The sequence below is a fragment of the Leucopleurus acutus genome (assembly GCF_964270905.1).
Source record: "Leucopleurus acutus genome assembly, chromosome: 4".
NCBI classification, from domain to species: Eukaryota; Metazoa; Chordata; class Mammalia; order Artiodactyla; family Delphinidae; genus Leucopleurus; species Leucopleurus acutus.
The window spans coordinates 117,446,292-117,471,903 of NC_139146.1; the positions used below are offsets into that span (position 1 = coordinate 117,446,292).

The 25,612-nt window shown below is 40.2% G+C and overlaps 1 protein-coding gene across 1 annotated transcript; it reads right to left on the reverse strand.

Annotated features, from left to right (window-relative positions):
• Nucleotides 1–4,144: 4,144 nt before the first annotated feature.
• On the reverse strand, nucleotides 4,145–22,910 carry COQ2 (coenzyme Q2, polyprenyltransferase; the record flags this gene model as incomplete). The annotated part of the gene is made up of 7 exons (XM_082837822.1): nucleotides 4,145–4,786; nucleotides 6,849–7,037; nucleotides 10,190–10,323; nucleotides 11,919–12,004; nucleotides 13,522–13,643; nucleotides 17,865–18,031; nucleotides 22,577–22,910. 7 exons carry the CDS (start codon nucleotides 22,908–22,910, stop codon nucleotides 4,622–4,624), a joined length of 1,197 nt encoding a protein of 398 aa, XP_082693948.1. The 3' UTR covers nucleotides 4,145–4,621.
• Between the last annotated feature and the right edge of the window lie 2,702 nt (nucleotides 22,911–25,612).

Here is a 25,612-nt window from a genome sequence, read left to right on the forward strand (position 1 = left end):
TGTCAGAGACGTAAACTCATTCTTTTTTTTATTTTATTTTTTTTCTGTACGCGGGCCTCTCACTGTCGTGGTCTCTCCCATTGCGGAGCACAGGCTCCGGACACACAGGCTCAGCGGCCATGGCTCACGGGCCCAGCCGCTCCGCGGCATGTGGGATCTTCCCGGACCGGGGCACAAACCTGTGTCCCCTGCATTGGCAGGCAGACTCTCAACCACTGCGCCACCAGGGAAGCCCGAGACAGATCATTTTTAAATCCATGAGAAGGGTACTATTATTAGCCCCATTTGAGAAACAGAACCACAGGGAGATCAGGTAACTGGCAGGTGTTAAAAGAGAGATTCAAACCCAGGCAAGCTGTCACCTGGACTTGCATTCTTAACCACTGCTCTACTGGTGCCAATGAAGAGCTCTGGCGGTTCAGAGGACAGCTCAATAGAGCTCAAATAGTTGTTTTAGTTTCCTTGTTGATGTTGCAACAAATTACCACAAATTTAGTGACTTAAAACCACACAAATTTATGATCTTGCAATTCTGGAGGTCAGAAGTCCAAACTCAGTCTCACTGGGCTAAAGTCAAGGTGTCAGCAGGGCTGGTTCCCTCTAGGGGCTCAGAGGGGAGAATCTGTGTCCTTGTCTTTTTCAGCTTCTAAAGGCCACCTGTGTTTCTTGGCTTGCAAACCCTTTCTTGCCTCACTCTAACCTCTTGCTTCTATCATCACATCTGCTACTACGGACTTTGACCTTCTTTCCTCCCTCTTGTAAAGATCTTTGTGATTACACTGCACCCACCCAGATAAACCAGGATAATCTCCCTTTCTCAAGGTCCTTCTCAATTACATCTGCAAAGCCCCTTTCCATATAAGGAAATATATTTGCTGGCTCTGGCATTAGGACATGGACATCTTTGGAAGGTTGTATTCAGCCTACCACTGTTATGAACACTGTAAGGGCTAAAACTTGTGCTTTGAGACAAAAAAGCAGAGTTGGGGTGGAAAAGGGAGCACTTTCTAGTAAACTGCATTGGTAGAGTATCTTTTCTGCGCAGTTCAGTACTACAGTACAGCTTCATATTAAGTTTGCTTGGGCTGCCATAACAAAACACCACAGACAGAGTGGTTAAAAAACACATTCATATTCTCACAGTTCTGTAGGTCAGAATTCTGAGATCAAGGTGTTGGAAGGGTTGGTTTCTTCTGAAGCCTCTTTCCTTGGCTTGTAGATGGCAATATTCTCCCTGTGCATTCACACAGTCATCTCTCTGTGTACAAGTGTCTCTTTGTGTGTCCAAATTTCCTCTTGTAAGGACATGTAATGGTTTAGGGCGCACCCTAATGACCTCATTTTAACTTAATAACCTCTTTAAAGACCTTATCACCAAATATAGTTACATTCTGAGTTACTGGGGGCTAGGACTTCACTATATGAATTTCAGGGCAATACAATTCAGCCCATCACAGGCTTTAACATATACCAACTCTGTTTAATGTTCACAACAGCTCAGGCTTGGCAGATGAGGTGGTGGCTGTGAGGGAGGTTCATCACTGGTCTGAGGTCTCCCGCTGGCAAGTATTACAGGGAGAATTCTCACACAGGCCTGTTTGCCCTGAAGGCCAGGTCCTAGTCATCCTACCAGCTGCTAGCTTGACAGCAGAAGTGCTGACAGTGAAGAGACCAGCCCAAGGGCGAGAGTGTATCTTGATTTGGGGAAAATGGTAGGGCCTAACTGTGGAGGCCTTTACAACCTGCAAGAGGTATAAAGCAATTCAGCAAAGTTCAGGAAGCAGGAGAGGCAGCGCTTGTGATGCAATTTTCAGACAGCAAGCCAAATTTCCTATAGCTTCCACCCCACCTCCACCCTCACCATAAACTTATATTAGGTAAGTGTTCAGCTTACAAAATTCTTTCACACCCTTGCTCTTTACAACCTCACGGTGACTCTACAGCAGAAAACTAGGGCAAGGGCCCACTCCATTGATCAAATTTCCCAAGACAAGAGTGGTAGTTTCACTTATCTTGTTATAATTCCCGTCATGACTACACAGGAGATAGACAACCCTGATACCAGACAGATGATGGATGTACTTCTTTCCAACCCTGAATTGCTTAAAGTCTGTGATTTTAGAAGCAAATAATCTATTTCAGTTTTTCCCCCTTAACTGCCCCTTACCCATTTATATTACTTTCTCAGCCTTTCTACCTGGAGGGGAGAAATGAAAAGGAACTAAAATAATTCAATTAAGCTTAAGCAGCTTTTTGAGAGCAAGATAATTTTTTTTTAATATCTTTATTGGAGTATAATTGCTTTACAATGTTGTGTTGGTTTCTGCTGTATAAGGGAAAAACAGATTCCTTTTGGCTCTGCTCCTCTGCCACTTATCCTGGTCAAAATTCTTCCAGACCTTACACCTGCAAAAAAGGCATTTAGAGATCAACATTTTTCTGCTATGAGAAGTGGTATATTTTTAAGAGGCATAACCCTTTTCTAAGTCCAATTTTTTTTCCTGGTTCTCACTTCATTCATTGTTGAAGATATCACCCATCTGTTTAAACTCCCTATTTTTTATTATTACTATATTTTCTAGAAAAATTGTGTAAATTTTGCTAAGTAAATCTTTTCGGGGGGGTGGGGTTGGATGATATTTGTAAGAAAACAGAAATCAACAAAGATTTAAATTTTATGTATCCTGGTACAGTGTCAGGATTAGATAAAATAGTGACCAAATGTATTTCCCTAAAAATAGGGTACAAAGTTTCTATTTCTTCTCCTCTTCAACTCATGCTGCTATAGCAGAGTACAATTACAGCTGCTACTACTGTCTGAAGTCTAAACACTCACACTCAGTGGTTTAGTGTTTGCCGAATAAGCAGTTAAATACATTTTCCTATGCTCATTTATCCGTGCCTGGCATGTGTAAGTGCTCTGTGTCAGCTGCATCACATCATCCTCACTACCATCATTAAGCAATTTTGTGTTTACTGCTGCCCATAACCCATCTCCATTGTGGGCAGCAGTAAACACACTACACCCGACTGTTCATGACAGCCACTTAAATCAAGTAAGACATATTTTAGGTTGAGAGTCATAAGCTGTGAAGAGAAAAAAAAACCCAATAATATAGGTAGTGTAGGTAGTATCTGTAAATGAATTTTTTCAATATATTTTATTTTTTAAAATTTATTTATTTTGGGCTGCATTGGGTCTTCGTTGCTGCGCGTGGGCTTTCTCTAGTTGCGGCAAGCGGGAGCTACTCTTCGTGACGGTGCGCGGGCTTCTCATTGCGGTGGCTTCTCTTGTTGCAGAGCACGGGCTCTAGGCACACGGGCTTCAGTAGTTGTGGCACATGGGCTCAGTAGTTGTGGCTCGCGGGCTCTAGAGTGCAGGCTTAGTAGTTGTGGCTCCTGGGCTCTAGAGCGCAGGCTCAGTAGTTGTGGTGCACGGGCTTAGTTGCCCCGCAGCATGTGGGATCTTCCCAGACCAGGGCTGGAACCCGTGTCCCCTGCATTGGCAGGCGGATTCCTAACCACTGTACCACCAGGGAAGCCCCTGTAAATGAAATTTTAGAAACAATGGCTAAGAAAAGCCTCTTTGAGAAGGTGACATTTAGGAAAAGACCTGCAGTGAAGGACTAAGACATAATTCAAGGAGAGCACTGTAGGCAAAGGAAATTGTACATGTAAAGGCCCTCAGTTGAGTCTGTCCAGCCTGTTGAGGTGCAGTGTGGAGGCCAGCAGGGCTGCAGAGGGGTGTAAGTGGAGGAGCCACAGACAAGGCCAGATCATGGTGGGCCTAGCAGGTGACAAGACTTTTAGCTTGTACTGAGTGACCTGGGAAGATCCTGGAGGGTTCTAAGAAGAATGACATGACCTTATAGAGGTTTTAAGAAAATCATTGTGGCTGCTGTGTTGAGAATATTCTGAAGGGGGTAAGGAAAAAATAGTTACTACACCTAGCCAACATACCGCTATCCTATCAATTACAATCACCTGAGATAAAAAATAAATAAATAGAAATTAAAATCATCATTAGTGACTGTCTGCCCATTCTGGTCACTATGGTTGTATACAGAGACCTCTCAAATAAATGTCAGGGTTGGTAACAAACAGCAGTATGTACAGGTACAACAGGTAAAAAATTTTATTTACTGATTTAAATTCTCCTAAAATATAAAAAACAGAACGGTTTCCTGAATTACAGCTTTTGGCAGTAAGTAAAGGTCAACGCAAAGAACAATAAGCCTCAACTTCCTGTAGCAGCTTTTATTTTGCCCTAAAAAGAGAGTCCATTTTCCTACAAAGACAGTCATTTAGATGAGACACACATCAAGTTTTTTTCTAAAGTGCCAAAACTCATGTAATTCCTGTAACTGCAGATGAGAATTATAACTTAAATACTCCAGGTGATCGCAAATCCTGAAGAGTTCCTGGTTTCTGTGATGGGGAAGAATTTGACTAGTACATAGTTGAACTAAAATCCAGGCAAAAATGCTCTACAACTTCATCTACTGGTTTGTAATTCATTAATATATTGTAAGACTGTTATTCAAATCTAGTTATGTGGTAATAAGACCTGAGAGTATTTTGTAAAAGTTTGTTTTAAAAATCCCCAGATAAACTTAATTTGCTAATTTTCTACTCTATTATCTATATTTTTCTTTGTTTTATCTGTCTCCTTTTCTTTCCACAAATTCCCAAGGACAATTCCTAAAAAAATTATTAGTCCTATTGTTCGGTTGGAGGTGAATTTATCCCAACAATCCTCAGGTCTGTGGATGTCCAGAGTGTAAATCTATAAGAAAAGAATACATGCCATATTAGAACTCAGTATGGACTTCTAAGCATCACAAATAAACACATCAATATGAAGAAGATAACAGCACTTTGTTATAGAATTTTAAGCAATGGGAAGCCTTTAATGTACCCCAGATTGTTTTCCAACGCAGAAAAAATCTACCATATCTCTCAATGGATATCATCTAAGCTAAAAACTTGCACTTGACGGGTGCACGAACACTCTGAGAGGCAACGCATGCTATTTTTAATTCTATTTTGAAAATTCTTCCTTAAACTGATTGATCTAAAATCTGCTCTCTATAACTCCTACTCTCCAGTTTAGCTCTATTCTTCAGAGCAATGTTTCTCAACAGAGGAACAAGTTACATTTGGGCAGGACAACTCTCTACCGTGCAGGGCTGTCTACTGCATCAAGAGATATTTAATGTACCTGGCCCTCGCTCACTAAATGCCTGTAGTGGTCCCTCCCCAGTCTATTTATGATACCCCAAAATACCCCCATACATGTTAAAATCTCCCTCCCATCCCCACATAGAGAAGGGCACCTAAAATCCTAGATCTGCAGGTAGTGACCAAACATACTCTCTTTTCTCCACACTTGTCCTGCAAATATACTGAGAAAGTCTCATGTCCCTATTTTACGCTTCCCTGGACTTAAGCATCGGAAGCCCTCAACTATTCTTTATTATGTGACCTGCAGGCTTAAAATTATCATGATTTCCTTTCTCCAAATACTAGAAGACTATGTCCATCTTAAAGTACTGTGTCAAGGACTAGGCAGAGGACCACAAAGGCAATTCAGAATATAAAGTGGGTTCCAAATATTTCCTATATTTGTGATTATCCCCATAATTTTTGCCTTCCTCTGCTAATATCCAGGCGCTTAAATATTGCTAAACATCCATTATCCTAACCAGACAATCAACTGATGATAACAACTCCCGTGGAGCTGAGTAATGACCAAAAGGAGATGCTGAGAAATTCTGAAGAGGAAAATGGTGAAATGTGGAGAATCACTAATTCAAACCTTTTAGCTTTCCTGGTGAGGAAAACAATGAAGGTGATATAGTATGTGGTTTACTTTATGGACATCAGATTTTAGTTTCCTTCATACCATGTTATGCAAGTCCTGCTTACACATGCACCGATCTGTATAAAATAGATCATCTAAATACAGGCTTACTAGCATCTTCTCGATTTTGTCCAAAGAAAATAACAGTAATACCGATGCAAAAATACAGTCCATTTACAAGCAACCTATTTAATTAAATTCTACTTAGTTCATTCATTTTACAGAAGTCAGTGATGTAGACCTGCCATATAAACAAGTGGGGCTGAGGTGCTGGGTGAACATCCTGGCAGTTTCCTACTGTGTAGGCAGAACTCTGACATCTTCCCATTTTGTGTCTTATCTTGCCTTGGTCCCTGTGCCAGTGTGACTCAAACATATGAATGATTAGTTTGCTAACCATCAATAGATGCCCACATTTAAACAATACATTTGTGTTGACCAGTTTGCTTTCAGAGTAATTCAACTCAACCCACAACCTTAAGACATTGCTCAAATTTCTCTAGACACACATCAGAAATAATTCTAGGAAAATTAGAAGGAAAAAAATATCTAGGTTTAGGTTTACATTATTTCTCTAAAATAATACAGCTAGCTTTCTTATATGACATATTGGGGCAGGGAAAGGGCAGTTCAAGGCAGTACAAGCCAAGTAGTTGTTTAAGGAATTAACTTGCTTGGTAAACACAAAGGGCATTTTGTTTAAATAGTTTTCTTTTTGCGGGGGGAGTGGTTTTTTTTTTTTTTGCGGTATGCGGGCCTCTCCCGTTGCGGAGCACAGGCTCCGGACGCGCAGGCTCAGCGGCCATGGCTCACAGGCCCAGCTGCTCCGCGGCATGTGGGATCTTCCTGGACCGGGGCACGAACCCGTGTCCCCTGCCTCGGCAGGCAGACTCTCAACCACTGCGCCATCAGGGAAGCCCTGTTTAAATAATTTCTATAATTTACACCAAAGAAAAAAGAGGGAAAGATATGGAAAAGATCAAACCTGGTGAGCCAGATGGGCCCCTACAGCAGCCAGAGCAGTGTAGTAGGGCATAGTTTGACCAATGTTCACTCCCACCAGGCTCAGTGCCCCCAGCATCGCCACAGTGAAGCCACTGAGCCACTGCTTGGTATCTTCACGGAACAGCAGTGCCGTGGACTTAAGCCCGATCAGAGCATCATCTCTCTTGTCCTAAGAGAAAGCAGTAAGAAATTGCCTGGATTTTACTGAGATTTAATTCACATATAAAGTTTACCATTTTGAAGTATGTAATTCAGTGGTTTTAGTATATTCACAAGGTTGTGCAACCATCACTACCATCTAATTCCAGGAGAAACTGTCTTTTAAAGAACATGACAGTAACTCAGAAACAGTTGATCAAAAATGAATGTGCAGGCCAAATCAAAGTTAAATGTTACTGCTAAAATTATCTTCCAGACCTATTTCTACATATCATCGTACTTTTACGACCCTATACTGACTTTCAACTATACTTTTACTAATAAATTAGAAGTCAGACTCTAATTCTTCACATAGCTCTTCTTTACTTGAGTTTTCAAATCTCAATAATTTCCTATACATTTTAGTTTCAATCTTGCTAAAATCACACATGTGGAAAAATGCTCACTTGCCACCTAACCACATCCATTCAGATTTCACTTCTGGCTCAGTTTATTCCTTGCCTCTCCCATCAAATCCTTCCTGTTTAAGTAGAGCTAGGTCCTGATGATACACTCACATCTGGCTGACTGGTCTCCTCCAGCAACTTTATTTGTAAGCATTTCCATATAATGTTGTAATCACAGTCATGTGACATCAGAGGCTGCATGCAAAGTGGGTACAGAGGGAATGTACCTCAACATAATAAAGGCCATATATGACAAACCCAAAGCAAACATACTCAATGGTGAAAAACTGAAAGCTGTCCTTCTAAGATCAGAAACAAGATGAGGATGCCCACTCTTGCCACTTTCATTCAACATAGTATTGGAATTCTCAGCTAGAGCAATTAGGCAAGAAAAAGAAATAAAAGACACCCAAATTGTAAAGGAAGAAGAAAAACAATCACTATTTGCAGGTGACATGGTTTTATATACAGAAAACCCTAAAGTGGCCACCAAAAACCTATTAGAAATTATAAACACATAAAGTAAAGCTGTAGGGTACAAGATCAATATACAAAAATCTGTTGTGTTTCTATATACTAATAGTGAGCTCAAAGAGAGAGAAATTAAGAAAATAATCTCATTTACAATCACAACAACAACAGCAAAATACCTAGGAATAAATTTAACCATGGAGGTGAAAGACCTGTACTCTGAAAACTATGAGACATTGTTAAAAGAAATGAAGAAGACACACAGAAATGGAAAGATATTCCGTGCTCATGGACTTGAAGAATTAAAATTATTAAAATATCCATACTGCCTAAAGCAATCTAGATTCAATACAATCCCTATCAAAATACCAACAACATTTTTCACAGGAATAGAACAAAAAAATCCTAAAATTTGTATGGAACCACAAAAGACCCTGAAAAGCCAAAGCAATCTTGAGAAAAAACAACAAAGCTGGAGGTATCATACTTCCTGATTTCAAATTATACTACAAAGCTATCGTTATCAAAACAGCATGGTATTGGCAGAAAAACAGACACACACAGATCATTGGAAACAGAATTGAGAGCCCAGAAATAAGCCCACCCATATATGAACAATTAATTTACAACAAAGGAGCAAAGAACATAAAATGGAAAAAGGACAGTCTCTTCAACAAACAGTGCTGGGAAAACTGGACAGCCACATGCAAAAAATGAAACTAGACCACTATCTTATACCATACATAAAAATTAACTCAAAATGGATTAAAGGGGCTTCCCTGGTGGCGCAGTGGTTGGGAGTCCGCCTGCCGATGCAGGGGACGCAGGTTCGTGCCCCGGTCCGGGAGGATCCCACATGCCGTGGAGTGGCTGGGCCCATGGGCCATGGCCGCTGGGCCTGTGCATCCAGAGCCTGTGCTCCGCAACGGGAGAGGCCACAGCAGTGAGAAGCCCGTGTACCACACACACAAAAAAAAGGATTAAAGACTTGAATGTAAGACTTGAAACCACAAAATTCCCAGAAGAAAACATAGGCAGTACACTCCCTGAGATCAGTCTTAGCAATATCTTTCTGGATATGTCTCCGCAGGTAAGGGAAACAAAAGCAGAAATAAATAAATGAGCCTACAACAAACTAAAAAGCTTCTGCACAGCAAAGGAAACCATCAATAAAATGAAAAGACAATCTACCACATGGGAGAAGATACTGGCAAATCATATATCCGGTAAGGTGTTAATATCCAGAATATATAAAGAACTCATCAACCAAAAAACAAATAACCCAATTAAAAAATGGGCAGAGGATATGAATAGAATGCCCTGAAGAAATTTTCTAAGGAAGACATACAGATGGCCAATAGGCACGTGAAAAGATGTTCAACATCACTAATTAATAGGGAAATGCGAACCAAAACCACGATGAGATATCATCTCATGCTTGTTAGAATGGCTATCTAAAAGACAGGAATATAACTAGTGTTGACAAGGATGTGGAGAAAGAGGAGCCCTTGTGCACTGTTGGTGGGAATATAAATACGGAAAAACAGTAAGGAGATTCCTCAAAAAGTTAAGAATAGAACTACCATATGGTCCAGCTATTCCACTTCTGAATATTTACCTGAAGAAAACAAAGACACTAATTCAAAAAGATATATATGTACCCCAATGTTCACTGCAGTGTTATTTACAAGCCAAGATATGGAAACAATGTGAGTGCCCATCAACAGATGGATGGATAAACATGTGGTATATACATACAGTGGAATACTACTCAGCCATAAGAAGATAAAATCTTGCCAACTGCAACAACATAGATGGATCTTGAGGGTATTATGCTAAGTAAAGTAAGTCAGACAGAAAAAGACAAATACCACTATGATTTCACTTATGTGTGGAATATTAAAAGAAAGAGAGAAATAAACAAACAAACAAAATAAAACTAACACATAGATACACAGAATAGATTAGTGGTAACCAGAGGGGAAAGGGGAAGGGGGAGGGCAAAATGGGTAAAGGGGGTCAATGGTATGGTGATGGATGGAAACTAAACTTTTGATGCTGAGTATGCTGTAGTGTATACAGAAGTCAAAATATAATGTTGTACACATGACACATATAATGTTACTTCAATTTTTTTTAAAAGCCTAAAGAAAAAAATCTTTCCCTTTAATTTAGTACTTATTTTTAAAGTTCTTAAAAAATGATAACAGTTAAGCCAAAGTTATGAAAAAGAATATTTCTTTACCTGATGAGCATAGATAGTATCGTATATTAGAGTCCACATAATTCCAGAAAAATAAAGAGGAAGGCAAACAGATGGATCACAGGAGCCCTTGACAGCAGACCATCCAAGTAATGCTCCCCAATTAAAAGTCAACCCTATAATTAGTGAAACAGAAAGAGGAGAAAAGTCTAAATGTACTTTAGAATTCCAAAGGGAAGGAGAGAGGCATCAGCATGTATTAAATGCTTCTATGTATTAGGCTCTGTGTATGCTGTTTTCTCCCTTAAATTTTCTCAAGTCTCTCATGTGGTAGTTATTAGCTACATTTTACAAAAAAGGAAAACAGAACCAGAAAGGTTAAATAACAATTAAAATAACAGAGCTAACAGAAAGAATAATATCTCCCTGATAAATAGGAGGTTTCAGGAGAACAACATTTATCCTACCTAGTATGATGACTGGCACCAATAATAAATAGTATTAGATGCTAGAGTTTGAACTTAGACCTATCTGAGTCAAACTCCTGTGTTTTTTCCATTATTGCTCTATTTCCCCTTTAAGTTACAGAAACAAGAGTTAGACAGGAACACTTGTTCTTCAAGTCCACCCTCTCTGAGGACTGTAAACAAACTCCACATGGTGACAACACCTAAATATCTATGTGTAAGCCTAACCACTTCCCTCAGCTTCAGACTAGATACTGAATTGCCTGCTAGACATCTCCACCTGCAAGTCCCTCAGGTACATTGACATGCATGCTCTGTGGGACCACAGAGGAGAGGTACTTCATCAACTGGAAACAGGCAATGAGGAGGAGAAAAAGGGTTTCTGAGATGTTTGGGACCCACTGACTTTGAGGTATCTGAGGGACTTGCTCCTTCAAGATGATGAATGTGTTTCAGTCATGTTTATTTTCCTAGTACCTGGTGTGATTCCTGGCACAAAGTAAAAGTCAGGGTTTCAATAAATATTTAAAGTAAAAATACTAGTTTTCTTAATACTCTATTCTAGGAATAGAACAGAAAAGTCTAGGAGTAGATATTTTTGCAATAGGTTTCGACTTACCCACCTATCTTCCAACAAATATTTATTGAATACCTGTGATGTGCCAAGCACCATGTTAGATGCTGCACCATCCATATATAAAGAATGCTTTATCTTCTAGGTGTTTACAATTTATTAATGGGAAGAGAGGGTAGGCTCTCAATATCTTCCTGTTGAATTAGTGCTGTTGAAACGAGTAAGTGTCACATTAGAGTGCTATGGGAGCCCAGGAGGGACTGGCTAACTTTCTTCTGGTAAGTTTAAGGAAGGCTTCCCAGAAAGGGAGCTAAGCTATCACACACTTCAACTCTTGTTCTCCTGCCTCAGAGTGCTTTCTATTCCAATCCCCAAAATCTTCAGGGCATCTAGATCAACTACCTAAAGAGAGCAGTGAAGTCAAGGGGCTAATTTTCTTTCTTCATGACATACCTAGATTTTTAAGAGCATTTCAGAAAATAATAATGATGATAATCTTAGCAGATGTCCAAGATTTTTTAGCCAATAAAAATGGCTAATTGCCCTCCATTAAAACATGAAAATCTATTCCTGGTTTGGAAAATTTCATGACTGACTTAACATTTTATCTCTGCCACATCACACACACACACACACACACCCCACACACACACATGCATTGATTGATAGTATATATAAAAGTGTAGCTTGAGGGTACTGAAGGAAATACTTATAGTTATTTCAAGCTCACCCAAGGCTAATTGAGGCCAGTATGTAATTCTCTTCATTAGCGGGTAGGTGATGACAAGAAGTAGGGATGCTGCTCCAAGAGCTATACTGAAATCAAGAAAAAACATGAAAAAGATTAATATCACCATCTCTTAAAAATCGGTAAATAAGGAGCTTCCCTGGTGGCGCAGTGGTTGAGAGTCCGCCTGCTGATGCAGGGGACATGGGTTCGTGCCCTGGTCCGGGAGGATCCCACATGCCGCGGCGCGGCTGGGCCCGTGAGCCATGGCCACTGAGCCTGCGCATCCGGAGCCCATGCTCCGCAACAGGAGACGCCACAACAGTGAGAGGCCCTCGTATCGCCAAAAAAAAAAAAAAAAAACCGTAAATAAGACAACAACAGCAACACTAATAAGGAAATGATTTATCTAAATTGTATTTTTTGTAAAATTCTCTTCCTAGACGTTTATTCCTGGACTTTAATTAACATAAAGGGTGATTAGAAAATATCTTAAGTGTTACAAACAATGAAACAAAATAAGACTAGCTAACACATATATTGCTTTCATGTATTAGGACTGTTTTAACTGCTCTACATATGTTAACTCATTATAACCTTCACCACAACCTTACGAGGCAGGTAGTTTTATTCTACTTGTTTTTTTGCAGATGAAAAAACTAAAGTCAAAGAGAGAAAGTAATTTGCCAATTGTTATACAGCTAGTCAGTAGCAGGGCCAGGAAGCAAACCTAAGGCATCTGGCCCCAGTATCCAACATAATACTCCCCATGTGCTGCTGCCTAAATTTTGCTTTCAAACATTAAGATAGCTAGTAAACTGAGATGTCCTAACAGAGAATTAGAGTCAAGATATCCCTCCCTATATGCACAAGGGGTTACTTCTCTAGAAGAGGATAAGGTCACAAAGTACCTATGAAAGGATGACAGTCAGATAAGATGTTTTTAGGAAGCTCACAGCTCACTTAACACTACCCCTCCAGGAATAACCTTTCAAAGTGTTTTCACTTGACTGAAGCTATCAGAACAAGATATACAATTAAGTCTAGTCTCTATAAAATATGCTTATTTGCTGAACTCCTCTTTTTTGTCTTATTGAAGCACTATGTAAGCAGCCATCTGGTACACAAATGTCTAATTTTGTCTCTGTTTAAGAAGTATGAGTTCTTTTTTCTTCTGTCATTGATTAGGAATACGACTCTGGGAAGGACCCAGTTCCTCTTTTTGAAAAGTAAGCATAATCACTTCTGCCTCTAACGCTTCAGAGATACTACCAGGATAAATAAAATTATACAAATGGGTATATACACACACTCCCACGCATGCACCTAGAAAACCTAGGAAAAGTGTCTTGAGTCCTTTAGGGAACACATAGTGCAAGTACTGGAGGTGGTGCAGAATAAACGAAACACTGATCTCTTCATTCCTTTGGCTGAAAGCATTCTTGACTTTACATTGTGTGGTGACTTACTTACATTGCTAACTTTACAGATGCTTGATTAGGTAATAAACAACTTTGTAATACAGATATTTCTATTTTATTTTATATGTACTTCTATGTCAAAGGAAAGATTTTTTACATGATTATGAAAAACACATATACTGTACCTGTAGTAATTCAGACACAGAAGAACACCCAGTGCCAAGGTCAGCTGTCCCCCAAGAAAAACAAAGGATTGAAAAGTTGAAATGTCTCCAGCAGCTATTGGGCGACTTGCTGTTCTTGTAACCTTAACAACATAAAAACAGATACCTTAGCATCGGGGAATAACTCAATCATTTACTTAAACATTTACTCAAGAGACTGGCCCATGGTACGTACTAAGGCAGAAATATGAATAAAAGGTGAACATTGGAAGTACTACCATGAATCAAAACTTCTATTTAAAATAGCATTGAAAAGAACTAAAAATTCCCACCATTCATTCCTCTTTCTTTCCATCTCCTATCCCCATCTCCAAACAAACAAAACAAAGCAATTTCGTAATCTAACTATTTACCTATCCAGCTTAGCAAGTATATGTTCAATTTCCATGGAGCAAAGAGGGACAAAAATAATAAGAATTCTCAGGAAAGAGGAAAGTGCAGAGCATGTTAGATAAGGCTGATATCATGTAAATGCTTTGAGTATGGGAAGCACTGCAATCAGATATCAGACATGAAGAAAGAAGACAGATTATCTGAGTTTGAAAGTGGGAGTGCTTTTGCCAGTCTACGTAGGAATGGGGCTGTAATCTTATATTAACTGCACCCATATATAAAGGGCAAACTCACTGTAAGAATACAGGTAGAGCAATTATGTGAACAAATAATATATATTGTTCTTTTCCTTCCAAGAGATCATGAAATGTGATTATTCTAAATTCAACCACAAATAAAGAGCATAACCAAAATTTTCAGCATTGCTGGAAGTTAAGAACTCAGGATCTGGGATTAGAGAGCCTAGCATTTGAATTCAATTCCATCACTTATTGGCTGTGTGAATTCTGGCAAGTTACTTGACCTCCCTCAGGCTTAGGTTATTTACCTATTTAAGGAAAAACAGAAAGAGAGGGAGACGTAATAATAGCACGTACCTTACAGAGTGAATGCAATGCCTGATGCAATAAATGTTAACTATAATTAATATAACATATTTTTGTATGATTTATAGCAAGGGTTTAGCAAACTATGGCCTGTGAGCCAAATCCAGCTTTCTGTCTGTTTTTGGTTGGAACCATGAGCTAACAATGGTTTTTACTTTTTTTGGTGGTTGAAAATAAACAAAGAAATAGTAATGTATTGTGCCACATGAAAATAAGAAATTCAAATTTCAGTGTCCACAAATAAAATTTTATTGAAAGAGACACACCCATTTTTTTACATATTGTATGTGGCTGCTTTCACGCTGTAACAGAGTGCAGTAGTTGCAACAAAGACTGTGTGGCCCACAAAGCCTAAAATATTTACTATCTGGTCCTTTACAGAAGAAATTTGCTGACCCAATTTATAGCATGCTTCACTGTGCAATAAAACAGTTTGTCAAAAACTGTAATGACTCATCTTGCTTAGTGCCAGAACTGGATATCTCATCCTTGATTTGGTCCCTGTAGCTTCAAGTGGGAATAATATTTATGTTCTTGTATTTGATTTAGGATATTATGATTATTCCTGCCAGTATTTGAATGCTAATAATCTAAGAGCTATATATGCATCACATCATTGAATCCTTGTAACAACTCTCTTTTAGCCACTCACAAGTTCTTGCCATTTCTAAGTTTTAGGAAACTGAGGCAGAGTGGCTCAGTAACTTTCCAAGGTCACAGATACTAAGGTAGCACAGTCAGTCCAGTCCCACCAACCACAGTACTAACCACAAAATTACACTGCCCCTCCAGTACAATGGTAATTGCCTGGCTAAACTCGAGAGGTGAAAAACAAGCACTCCATCAAAAGAATAAAAACGATGCAATATGATGATCAAAAAACATATTCTATGTGGCTTTTATGAAACTAGAATGCTCACAGCTTACAAAACCAAATCATTAATAGCTGTGCATTGATATTATTTCAATGTTTATTGGACCTAATGTTGATCGCATGACTAGCAGATTACATACATCAACAAAACACAGTTAACCCAAATAACCTAATAGCAATTCACTTACCACTTAATGTACTAGCAATTTACTTAGTCATCTAACATATTAAGCAAAACCCTCAGCCATAAACATACTGTCTTTAAGAAAATGTAAGGTAAGCATTACAATTTGACCAAGGTTTTTAACCCATTCTGTAAAAGAGATGCTCATAACATTTTAAAATTCATGTTAGCAAAACCATAGCTATACAATACTCATTTAAGTGCTTTTTTGTATGTCACCACAGACTGTAGATTCCTCTAATCAGAGAAAAATGGCACAGGGGAGATGTAAGATATCTAATCAGTTCCCTTTTATCTAGTGAGTATAAAAATCACTTAAGACAAAACTAAAACGGCTCTATTTCGTTAATTTAAAAAGCAGAAAATGTTGGTTGGTTTGATTATGTTATTTTTTTTTATTATTATTATTTTTTTGCGGTACGCGGGCCTCTCACCGCTGTGGCCTCTCCCGTTGCGGAGCACGGGCTCCGGACGCGCAGGCTCAGCGGCCATGGCCCACGGGCCCAGCCGCTCCGTGGCATGCGGGATCCTCCCGGACCGGGGCACGAACCCGCGTCCCCTGCATCAGCAGGCGGACTCTCAACCAGTGCGCCACCAGGGAAGTCCTATGTTATTTTTTAATTAAACTTCTTTTGAGATAATTGTAGATTCACATGCAATTTTTTTAAAAAAAATCTCTGTATTATAAGAAATATAGAGATCCTATGTATCCTTTATTTAGTTTTCCCCAAGGGTAACATCTTGCAAAACTTTACAGTACAATATCACAACCAGGATTTTGACATTAGGCTGCTCTAAATGTGTTCAATAGTTATTTTGAAGTGATACTGGCCAGAAGCCTCATTCATATGGTTATGCAGATGAAAAACTGACCAGGATGTGCAAACCCCCAAAACAAGAAAGTACGCATCTCCTGGCATAGATCAAAGCATCCCAATGGTCAGCGAGACATAGAGATGCCTTAACATGCATCACCTGCCACTCTGCCACTATCCTACCCTCCAGCCACACACAAACCACATAGTTGCAGTTGTCAAGCATAATATAGTTTATCTCACAGCCATGCCTCTGTGTCTGCTGTTTCCTCTGCCTAGAGTGACCTTCACCCTCCTGTCCAGGCTTTTTTTGCCATCTTAGTCTGTCATAGTTCCAAAGTCACCTTACCCCACCTCACCCCATCAAAACTTCTCTCTAACCCCCTGCATTATGCTACGGTAAGGTAGGTAGTCTGCAGTAAGTGCCCTGTGGACACCATCTCTTGATAGCTACTAAACTGAAGTCAGCAATGTTGTCTTTCATCCACACAATCCTAGAACCTGTCACTGTGTCTCATAGATAGTAGGTATTCAATAAATGTTTTTGAATTTAAAAATTATTAATGTGACACTGTTCTATAAGCTAAAAATCATTATGGGTGTGCTTTGCTTAAGGAAAACTAAGACTTATATGAAAGGCAAACCAGGGAAGATTATTCACTTTATGTGAGTGTCACATGATTATTTACTTCACATAATTCACCCTGGATTTCTTATAAATTGAACGTTTACTTGATTATTTACTCAAGCATTTAATGATTTTATACTTGTTATAGTATGGCTGCTGGAATAAAAGGCAAACAAGACAGACCATTCCCTTGAGAAAATAATGGTCTATTGAAGAACAAAGAAATAATTACACACATGCATTAGAACATGCATAGAAAATAATCTAGAGACATATGATGTATCAAACTTTTAATGAAGTTTTTTCTGGGGGCTTGGGGGAGGTGATAAGGAAGACTTGCATTTTCTATCCTTTCTATTTTTGTACTGTCTGAATTTTTCAGAATAAACATGTATTATTTTTCTAAGGAGAAAAAAATAAAATTATGTTTTTAAAAGAAATAATTATAGCAAATGCTAATAGGGCTGCCTTGATTCATTTAAATTAAGATCTGATTTACATACGAATAGTTATGGCTCCACCATATATCTCAAAGGAAGGGATGACAGTTCTTTTAGACACCCAAAGGTTCAGAATGGAATTTTCACCTTCACTCCCAACATCCTTTCTCTGGCCTTCCAAATTCTAATTCGTTTTGTAAAAATGATGTACACACCTTGCCCCCATGGCCGCTCCTCTGTTGAGAAAGGAAGCACACCGCACTTTGCAACACCAGCTATTCAACTGATACTGGCACTTCTTACGCTGGATTTCAGTGAGGACGCTAAATGATCCTGTTGCTTTATGTGGCATTCAAAAGTGATGCCACCATCTTACTCTGCAGAATTGAGAGGAGCCTCTCTGTTCCCTTCTGGGACGAATCTACCTTTTTATCGTAGTCCTGGTCCCACATGTCATTAATAGTACAGCCTGCTCCACGCATCAGAACAGCTCCAGTGCCAAAGAGGGATAACATGTACCAATCTGGAAAACAACCTGGTTCAGCTGCCAGACCAATGCTCCAAGTACATGGCAGGTACAGTAGCCAGGTTCCTAAGCAAAATAAAAAGACAAAAAAAGTACAAATTAAGTTAGCTGTTTTCATTTGTTTGAAATGCTGTATCCAAAAGAAGTAAGGAACACAAAGTCAAAAACACATGACAAAACTGGGAAAATAAGCTTGCAACTCATATAACAGAGGACTATTCTCCCTAATATATAGGGTTCCCAGAAACTGAAGACAGATCAAAAGCCTGATCGAAAAATGGACAAAAAACATAATAAAAAATACAAATGGCTCTTATACCAATGAAAAGATACTCAACTTTGATAAATACGCATGAAAATTACATTGAGATAACATTTTCCACCTAGCAGACTGGCACAACCCAAAGGCTGACAACATACTCTGGGGAGCTGGATAGTCATATATGTCTGATGAGGTTGCAAATGTTCCAGTTCCTATGGAGGGTAAGCTGAAGAGTTTTCCTACACATGTGTGTGTATGTGTGTGTGTGTGTATACGCACATGCATACACATATAAAACAAATACATACATCTGAATGTATGTTCATAAACTATGTCAGGAAGGAAACATTAGAAACTGATACTGAGAGTTGCCTTTGGGGAAGAAAACTGGTTGGTTGGGAAAAAGGGGTGGAAGACTTAGTTTTCACTCTATACCCTTACACCTTTTTAAATTTTGTATCATCTGCATGTATTACCTCCTCAAAAAACTTTAATAAAACTTTCTTTATTGTTGTTAATACAATATAATAAAATGGTTTGGGGGGGAAAGAAGGATTAACCTACTGTTTTTTTTTAAATATTTTGCTACTACATGCACAAATGGGATTAGTTCTTGGTACTCAGCCCATAAACTAGATGAAATTAAGCTAAAACCAAATAAATTGTAGGGATAGGAGCCTTCACATATGACCTGTAGTAGATATCTTATTTTCAAAAGAAAATCTTTCAACAAATGTTTGGATATTGTACCTATTAGATAAATTCTGAGCTTTTCTTTCCTATTCGTAATATAAGAGTGTATATTAGCAATATAAGAGTGCCACCCCACAAATGTGTCCCTTTGGCATGAGGATTAATTTAGGCCAATTATTTTTAAGAAACAGAAGATTCAAGAACATTTTCAAGAATGTTACCAGAGTAGACCTATCATCAGATATCTGCCAAAAATATGGGCTAGGTGTGGTGGGGAAACTTGATAGGGCCTAGAGACCAGAGACGACCGTTTACCAAACATTTACTTTTCTATCTCCAGTGAATTACCTTCCTCCCCTTTTAAGTCCCAAACCACTACCCCCAATATCCTGCTGTGTCTTTAGCTGAAGATATTTAAGGTGAGGGTATTTTGGACATTTTGGTGAGTTACTCAGTCTTCCTGGGTCTCTCTCACCCACACATGCTATTAAATTTTTGTTCGATTTTTTCCTATTAATCTGTCTCATGTCAACTTAATTCTTAGACTTAACTTAGAAGGGTAGAGGATAATTTCTTCCTCCTCAAAAAGTGGAATAAATAGGACATGTGGCTAAAGAAAAATCAGATCCTGTACAAAAATGGTCAAATGACAAAGTCATTATGATTATGTTTAAGCTTCATTAAATTTAAGCTTTATTCATTTGCAAATATTTATAAAGCACACATTTTGTACCAGAGTTGTTCCAGGAACTGGGAATACAATGGTGACTAAGTGAGGGCTGATTTCTGCCTTCACACAGCTTATAAAGCAAAAGGAAGAAACGGTTAAATAAATAACACTGAAATAGATCAATTCAACAACAGGGAAAGTACACGATGCTATAAAGGCATAAAACAATGCCACCCAAGTTAACGGGGGATGGAGTAGGAAAAACTCAGGAAGGCTTTTCCAAAAGGGGCTTAAACACACAGAAAAGGCAAGGCAAGGAGAGGCTAAAAATCAGAAATGACCAGTCTAGACCTGAATTCAGGTTGTCCTGGGCAGACTCATATTCAGTGTGTCCCATCTAAAACAATAACAACAATGCCATTTTCTAAATGTTTGTGAAATGTCAAGCAGTGTTCTGAATGCTTTATATATACAAACTCATTTAATCCTCAAAGACACCCTTATAAAGTAGGCACTATTATTATTCCTATTTTACAGATGAAGAAACAGATGCACGAAGAGGTTAAAACACAATGGGTTTAACCACTTCCTTTTCCCTGGACCTATCAGTATAGCTCAGAGGGACAGAGGAGTAGCTAGCTGATCCTGCCCTGACAGAAAAAAAAGATCACTACTTCACAGGCATTTTCCTGGTACAAGTAGAAATGAAGGCGCCATTTAAAAAAGAATTCTAGAGAAAGATGTGTAACCACCTATAGCATTTTGTGTCAGTGTCAAAATTTCCTTGGCTGTAAGTCTGCATTTTAGGTACCGTATTCACTGATAGGAATCTGCAGGGCACCCCTATAGATGAGGAGGGTTCCTGCAGTGAAGGTTCAATGTCTGCTCCTAGTAAGTGACACTAGACACTAAAGTATATTAAACTTGAAGCCTCAGCGCTCCTCATCTACAAAAGAGGGGAAAGAACATCATCTACCTCTTAGAGTTGTTATGACAATATTAATAATGGTGATAATGAAAACAATAACAAATTCATAGTGCTTACTCTGTGCCAGGTGCTGTCCTACAATAGTTTTGATTCTCACAACAAACCTATGAGATAGGCACAACTTCTATTATACCCATTTAACAAACACAGAAACTGAAGCATAGAGACAGTAATTTGTCCAAGGTCACACAGGCAGAAACATGGCAGAGCTGGAATTCAAATCCAAGCAGTTTGGCTCCAGGCTATCACTCTGGATACCTAAAGCTCTAAACACCCATGAGTTCTTATTGTTCTTTTGCCCTCCTGATTCTCACCAACATTTTTTGGTCTCCCCTATGACACTTTCATTCTGTTCTCTCCCATGAAGAAAGATGCAGAGGTGGGAGGATACAATAGGTTTCAGAAAGATATACTTATTATAGAAAAAGTAAAAACTCTCTGGGAGATTATAAAGTGAGTAAGTATTCTGAGAGGTGATGGGCAGACCAAAGAGCTTGTGTAAACTGAGGCTAAGATTCATTCACTAATTACACATTGTCTTCAAGAAAACATAAATGCAGGCTTCCCTGGTGGCGCAGTGGTTGAGAGTCTGCCTGCCGATGCAGGGGACACAGGTTCATGCCCCGGTCCGGGAAGATCCCACATGCCGCGGAGCGGCTGGGCCCGTGAGCCATGGCCGCTGAGCCTGCGCGTCCGGAGCCTGTGCTCCGCAATGGGAGAGGCCACAGCAGTGAGAGGCCCACATACTAAAAAAAAAAAAAAAAAAGAAAACATAAATGCAGTTTCAGCCATAAACGTGGTAAAACCAGTTATACCACCAATTTAGTGGAAAAAGTGCTACCTGCTGAAACCTCCTGAAATAATGTAGTTTGTGACATGGTTGTAGGAAGTTGTAATCCTTTCTGAAAAACAACGAAACCCACTTTTTAACAAGATCAAAATTCAACAAAATAAAACAATAAACATAAAATTACCCCACAAAAGAAGAATTTAAGTAAAGAAGTATTGAACCTGGAATTCTACTACTGTCAATTTATTGTTCCTGGCATACAGTAAGGGCTCAAAAAATGTTTGCTGAATGAATTCTGATAGTACTATTCATAAGTTGTCTGAAAAATCCTGCAGTCACCTTATTTAGAACCAAAGCAAGCAGGCTTGTATCTTCTTAACATACATAATACTATTAACCGAATCTTCTCCAACTCACACAATACTTTTTAAACTAGACTGGGAGTTCTTTGAAAGTACAAAGTTTCCATAGCTCTTTCTAGCCCTAAGGCTACGCAATGCTGTAGGACTTAATTCATTCAATACTACCGCTAGGCTGTTCTAGACACTAGATATAAAAGTCCCATATAAGTGGAGCTTATACTGTACTGGAGAAGTGTATCAACCAATAAATGCATACGGCTAGTGGCGAATGCTATGAAGAAAAATGGGGGGCAAAGAGAGACTGAGGAGAAAGGTGAATTTAAATAGGAAGTTCAGCAAAATCCTCCCTTAGGAGGCGACTGTGAGCTGATAAGTAGTCCATAAATGCTGTACCTGCAGCATCCAAATGAATTAAATCTTTGTGTGACGGATGGTGCAGGGCAAAGAGCTAAAAAAAACTCAGCATCATCTGGTCTGGCTCTGCCAAAGAGCCTTAATTTCCTCAGCGTCTTTATCGTCTCAATTACTTGCTCTGGGATTATGGGAAGGATGAAATATAATGAACGTAGAAGTGTTTCCACACTGTAAATCTGCGCAAATGCAGAGATACGGGTACGGAATTTCTGCTCGATTCACTACTTAAACACGGACTGTGGAACGAGCGAATTTTTTGCCCAGCTCACGTGCTCAGGATTCAGAGAGGCTTGACAGCCGGCCGGTTACCTCGGAGATAGCCCTGTTCGGGTGTCTTGACGGTATTCGGCACCTGGCGGCCAAGCCCCGGCTTTCGGGCTTCACTTCCACTGCGCCCGCAGCCCCCGAACCGCCACATCCGTCCACACTCACCTATGGGCTTGTCCAATCTCATGAGGCGCAGGTAGGGCTGCAGAGGGCGGGGCGCCGAGTTCACGATCGCCGCAGCAGGCAGGCTCGGCCGCCGCTCGAGCGGTCCCCGCCCGGCTGAGGGCCGCCAGTCTCCCGCGTGTAGCCCACGGCCCGCGTGCGGCAAGGTGAGGGAGCGGCCGCGCGAGCCCCACAGCCACACCTGCGTCCCTGCCCGCAGGGCCCGCACGAGCCCCGTGCCTGACGCGCCCAGCATGGCGCTCCGGAGAGCGCGGACCCGCGGGGGCCTGACGTCATTCCCGAGCGTCCTGTCACAGGCAGGCATGCGCAGTGACATCAGCAGGATGACCGGTTGGTCGGAGCTTTTCGAGTAACGTGAAACGGGAAGGATTGCGGTCACCTTGACCTGTAAGGGAGTTCTTCAGGTAAAGGAGTTCCTATTATCAAAATACGTAGCAGTTGTAACAGGAAAAAAAAAAAAAAAAAAACACCGAGAAAAACTTACTGAACCCAAAATACTGATTTGCGGTGTTTCCTTTTTAAAGCTAAAAGGGCACCAAGCGGCCAAATCCGAGAATGTACATTAAAATCGTACTCAGAGTTAACAGACATGCCATACACAAGTGAAAACCTTAAACTTGATTATCAATTCAAAGCAGTTCGTATAATCCAGAGGCAGCGAGTGTGTGGGGTGCTATGAGCCTGCAGCTAGAATATCTGATCGAAGGGGTTAATCATAGCCAACTAATGGATAGCGCTCTGTGCCAGGCACGGTTACAGGCACTTTACATGTATTATCCCATTTAATCACTTACTGACTGACTATGGGCAAGTCTCTCATTTGAATTTTAGTAGTCTAGGGAATTGGGTTAGTCTTTCAGCACCTTTCTTTAAAACCTCAGCAGTGATTCTGTGATATCTTGTCTCCCGTGGTGGTGGCAACGGGGTGGTCCTTAATAAATTTACAAAAGTAGCTCACAGCCTGTTCAGTTGTAGACAGAGGGATCAAGGCCCTGGGAAATTTCGTTTTATATTTGTAAAGGAAAACACACACTTCCTCCTGTTCGCGTTTGCTCTCAGTATTCTACTACAACACTACTTGGCTTGTGACACCAGACGTGTGGATTTTCCACACATCAAGAAACTCTGCGACCCCTGAGTGTCCTATAACTTTACTCAGTTCTGTCACTACCTATCTGGAGTTTGCATCAGAGCCCAGAGGTTGCAGGCTCAGTTCTGTAAGCTCGTTGACCCCCACTTCAGAAGCCCATCACAGGTCCAGCTTATCGGGACTTCCTTGGTGGTGCAGTCGTTAGGAATCTGCCTGCCAATGCAGGGGACACAGGTTTGAGCCCTGGTCCGGGAAGATCCCACGTGCTGTGGAGCAACTAAGCCCGTGTGCCACAACTACTGAGCCTGTGCTCTAGAGACCGTGAGCCACAACTACTGAGCCTGTGTGCTGCAACTACTGAAGCCTACGTGCCTAGAGCCTGTGCTTCGCAACAAGAGAAGCCACCATGATGAGAAGCCCGCGTACCGCCAAAAAAAATAAATCTCCATGTCAAAGAGACACATTTTGGGGTGACAAATTTTTGCTTCCCTACACTGGCTATAGATCAGAGGTTCCCAAGACCCCTTCCTTGGGTTTGATTAATTTGCCAGTGTGACTCACAGAACTTAGGAAAACATTTCACGTACCTAATTATCAGTTTTTTATAAAAGGACATAACTCAGGAACAGCCAGATTGAGCAGATAAATAGGGCAAGGTATGTGGGAAAGAACACAGAGCTTCCATGCCTTTTTTATACGTGCACCACTCTCCCCTCACCTCCACTTATTTCCCAACCCTGAAGCTCTCTGAACCCTGTCCTTTTGGGGTTTTATGGAGGTCTTATTACATAGGCATGATGTATGAAATCATTGGCCATTGGTGATTGAACTCAATCTCTAGTCCTTCTCCCCTCCCTGGAGATCTGAGTGGGGCTAAAAGTTCCAACCCACTAATCAGGTGGTTGGTTCCTCTGGCAACCAGCCCCCATTCTTTGGGACTTTACAAAAGTCCCCTCATTAGTATAAACTCTGGTGCGTTCAAAGGGGGCTCCTTATGAATGAGAAAAGACACCACTCAGGAAATTCCAAGGGTTTTAGGAACTTTGTGCCAGGAACTAGAGACAAAAAGTAAATATTTTTCTTATATGGCAATATTATATAAATATACAAATATTCATAAATATATATTCCATATATAAATGTTATATATACATACATATGTATATGTATATAGGAGTCAGAAGGGGACTTAAAGGTATAGCAGTTCTAGTCCTAATAGAAACTTTACCTGCATAAACTTCTTCCTTTCTTAAAGTAACAGACAGACTAACAGGCAGATGTTTTCAATCAGGTCCCTAGACTCAGCTTAGGATATTTTATGTGAAAATAAAAGACATGCTCCAAGGAAGAGACAGAGCAGTAGCATCCTGAAACTTACTTGTTCCAGCTGACTTTGCAACTTACTCTTTCAGAAGTTGGAAACAGATGAGCTCACTTTTAAGGACACAGAACTGGAGGGCAGTGATAAACAGTAACCCAGAGACACCACTCTTCTGCAGCCCAAACAAATAGACTCACATCCGATAAGCACTTCAGTTAAAGATTTGTATGCCTGCCTCTGGGGATGAGGAAAGTTCTAAAGTGGCAGCCCTTGCTGATCCAGCCTTCTGGCATGGACTTTTCCTACCTATCCTCCCCCAGTTATAAACATTACAGTATTTTTCTGGTTGGGATCTGCTACAGAGAGGCAGGAGTTCTTGCAACCCTGATTCAAGGGAGGACTATAAAGAGCTCCTGAGGCTGCACTGGCCCTAGGATAAGAGTACTCTTTGGGGATATGGGTCTTCATAGGGTGTCTTGTGTGGCTGGGAGACAGGTAAGACGTTTAGGCCAAGGGTCAGCATTGTTGGAGGGGGCCTCCTGATCACACAGCCATCCTCCTCCATATGTTTGTTAAATTAATTAAATGAGGAGAACGTTAGACTGAT